The sequence below is a fragment of the Bison bison genome, unplaced genomic scaffold, assembly GCF_000754665.1.
Source record: "Bison bison bison isolate TAMUID 2011002044 unplaced genomic scaffold, Bison_UMD1.0 scf7180017864487, whole genome shotgun sequence".
In the NCBI taxonomy this organism is placed as follows: domain Eukaryota; kingdom Metazoa; phylum Chordata; class Mammalia; order Artiodactyla; family Bovidae; genus Bison; species Bison bison.
In genome coordinates, this window is record NW_011495047.1 from 8448848 (window position 1) to 8452043 (window position 3196).

General features: G+C 45.2%; 1 protein-coding gene across 2 annotated transcripts in view; it reads left to right on the plus strand.

The window, feature by feature from the left end:
* TBCC (tubulin folding cofactor C) overlaps positions 1 to 2055 on the plus strand; it is a 2299-nt gene extending 244 nt beyond the window's left edge. The window contains exon 2 of one of the 2 annotated variants that reach the window (XM_010863161.1): positions 11 to 2055. In XM_010863161.1, the coding sequence (XP_010861463.1) occupies positions 11 to 1023 (1013 nt within the window). In that variant the 3' untranslated portion in view covers positions 1024 to 2055. The other variant, XM_010863160.1, reaches the window with a different exon arrangement.
* The last annotated feature ends 1141 nt before the right edge of the window (positions 2056 to 3196 follow it).

Consider the following 3196-nt stretch of genomic DNA (forward strand, 5'->3'; position numbering starts at 1 on the left):
TTGTCCGCCGCTGCCCTAGCGAACGGGGACTTGGGATCCCAACGAGAGCGGACCCTGGTGCCCGAGCGGCTTCAGAAGCGAGAACATGAGCGGCAACTGGAGGTAGAAAGGCGGAAGCAAAAGCGGCAGGACCAGGAAGTGGAAGAGGAGAAGAGCGACTTTTTCGCCTCCGCCTTCGCTCGGGAGCGATCGGCCGTGGAAGAGCTTCTGGAAAGCGGGGAGTCCGTCGAGCGGCTGGAAGAGGCGGCCGCTCGGTTGCAGGGCCTTCAGAAACTTATAAACGACTCGGTTTTGTTCCTGGCCGCCTACGATTTGCGGCAAGCGCAAGAGGTGCTGGCGCGGCTGCAGGCGGCCCTGGCCAAGCGGCGCCAGGAGCTTCAGCCTAAGAAGCGTTTCGCTTTCAAGACCCGCAAGAAGGATGCTGCTTCAGCCACGCAAGTAGCTTCGGCTCCCGACGCCCCGGCGGCGGAAGGCAGCCTGACCTCCCCGCCGCCCTTGAAGGAGGAGGGAGATTTCGACTCCAGCTGGATCTGCGGCTTTTCCAATCTGCAGTCCCAAGTCTTGGAGAAGAGAGCTGAGGAGCTGCACCAGCAGGACGTCCTTTTGACCCAACTGAGAAACTGCACGATCAAACTCTACGGCAATCCCAACACCCTGCGGCTGACCAAGGCCCAAGGCTGTACGCTGCTCTGCGGCCCGGTGTCCACCTCCGTGTTCCTGGAGGACTGCAGTGACTGCGTGCTGGCCGTGGCCTGCCAGCAGCTCCGCGTACACACCACAAAAGACACCCGCATCTTCTTGCAGGTGACCAGCAGGGCCATCATGGAGGACTGCACCGGGATCCAGTTCGCCCCCTACACCTGGAGCTACCCGGGCATCGACAAGGACTTCGAGGGCTCTGGTTTAGACAAGAACAAAAATAACTGGAACGACGTTGACGATTTCAACTGGCTGGCTCGGGATGTGGCCTCTCCAAACTGGAATGTTCTTTCTGAAGAAGAGCGAAGGATCCAGTGGGACTAAGCAGTTGTAACTCTTCACTTCCACCAAATACTTCCCTGTGGGACTGAGTCCGGCTCATGGGACTCCAAAGTTTACTGTCGTCATGCTATGGTTTCATTATTTTAAGATTTTGAGGTTGACTTTTGATTTCCATTAAATTTTTGGCAGGTGTAGCACTTTAAAGAATTTTTGCTATTTTGGTACTGCCTAGGACCTATTGTTAGACGGTGATTCTTTGAAGCCATAAGGTGAAAAAGTGTGATTGTATGTTGGTTTTTAATGATTTTGTGGTGTTTAAAACTTATTGCTTGATAAATTAGGCCTTTAATAAATATTTGTTTAATAAACGAATTCACTAGGGCTCTAGTAGGAGCCAGTTAGTCTTGTTTAATTAAACTGCCATTAACCAAGAGCTTTTTTGACTTGCAGGTTTAACTTCCATAAGTATTTTTTAGTGGATCGATGGAAAGAGTCCTATCTGGTCTTCAGCTACATGTTGGCTTGGGTTTTTGGCATCCAGCTACTCATTGACTGACTTGAATCCAGTTTTGGCAGTGGGCTCCATGAGTCTTAACCACACATAAAGCCACAGTAGTTATAGCTACCAGTTTTTGCGCACTTAAAATGTTATTGACGCCATTGTAAGCACCTACCTGGTGTAAACTTATTAAGTCTTCAAAATCTTGAGTTAGGTTCTGTTAACGCAATTTTTCAAGTAAGGAAACAGGTAAGAAAGTTGCCCAAAGGCTACACAGCTGGAGTGGTGGGCTGGATTTGAAACCAGGTACTCTGGCTCCAGAGTCCAGCTTAATCACTACTGGATACTGATAACTGAGTTGGGAAGAAAGCTTCCAAAATTAAGAAGGGCAAATAGCTTTTGGCATAATAGTGCTAAGTATCTATTCTCATATACTAAAAGAACTGAGGCAAACATGGCTGAGTCTTAATTTTTCAACTCATTTTGCTGTAATTCTCTGCTGTTACAAATTTGGCTTTTTGCTCTGTACACTACGACTCATTATTAAATGGAAAGTTGTATGATTTTCAAAAGGCTTTTTTGGGTCTAGTGGCTTTGTAACTGGGTGTGCTTTTTATTTAATGTCCACTACAAGTATTAAGGTGTTTAAATATCTCAAGTCTTTATATGTTTAATATTATATGTTCTCTTTTGTTCCAAAAAAGGATTTACAGTGGCTTCTAGGATATGTGAAATATAACAAAATGATACATGACGAGGAGGAACCAGGGTAGAGTGACAAACTACATGCAGGCAGAAATGAAGCCAATAAACAAACATAGCTGCCACACTCGCTTCCTTAGCTGGGTGTGAATGCAGATTATTTTTTTTTCCTCAACCGTTAACTGACTTGAAAAGAGATCCCAATCAGTTTCACAATTTGCATCATTTACAAACAAGAGGGAAAAATATCATTTACTTGGGAGAATTAATTCTGATAATAAAAAGAGACAACATATAATTAAATCCTCAACCATATCTTTACATTAGAAACTTGTATATCCTAAAGCTATACCCCTAGAGACTGATAGTTTACACAAGTGCACTTAAACCATGCTTAAATAAAAAAGGTTTAAAAAAAAAAGAGTAAACCATGCTTGTTTTTCTTTTTTGGCCACACAGCCTGGCATTCAGGATCTTAGTTCCCTGACCAGGGACTGAACCCAGGCCTTGGCAGTGAAAGCTTGGAGTCTTAACCACTAGACTGTCAGGGAATTACCCAAGAATAAACCATGCTTGTGACACTAATGGGCTTGCAATTCATTTCTGTGGACTGGTCATTTTTATAGGAAAGTTTACTTTGCTAATTAAAGATTAAAATACCTTGAATCGCTTGCAAACCTTACGGTAGTATGAACCATAGTAATGCTTGCTAATCTCAGCCTAACTTTCTCTGCTGCTCAAAAAGCCTGTCCTGCCTTCCTGAATGATGCCAAGTCTCCCAGACCCTTTCCTACTTTCTTTTTTCAGCTTGTTGAGGGGACCTTAGTTTCCGGGCCAGGGATTGAACTCGGACCCCCGCAGTGGAATCCTAACCAATGGACCACCAGGGAAATCCCAACCCCTTCTTAAGTTCACAATCATGTACCTGTAACTCTGCCGACAACCCAACCAGTTATAGGCTATCCAACTAGCTCCCGCAATGTCCCTCAATATTTGAAAACATTTCCATCTTTG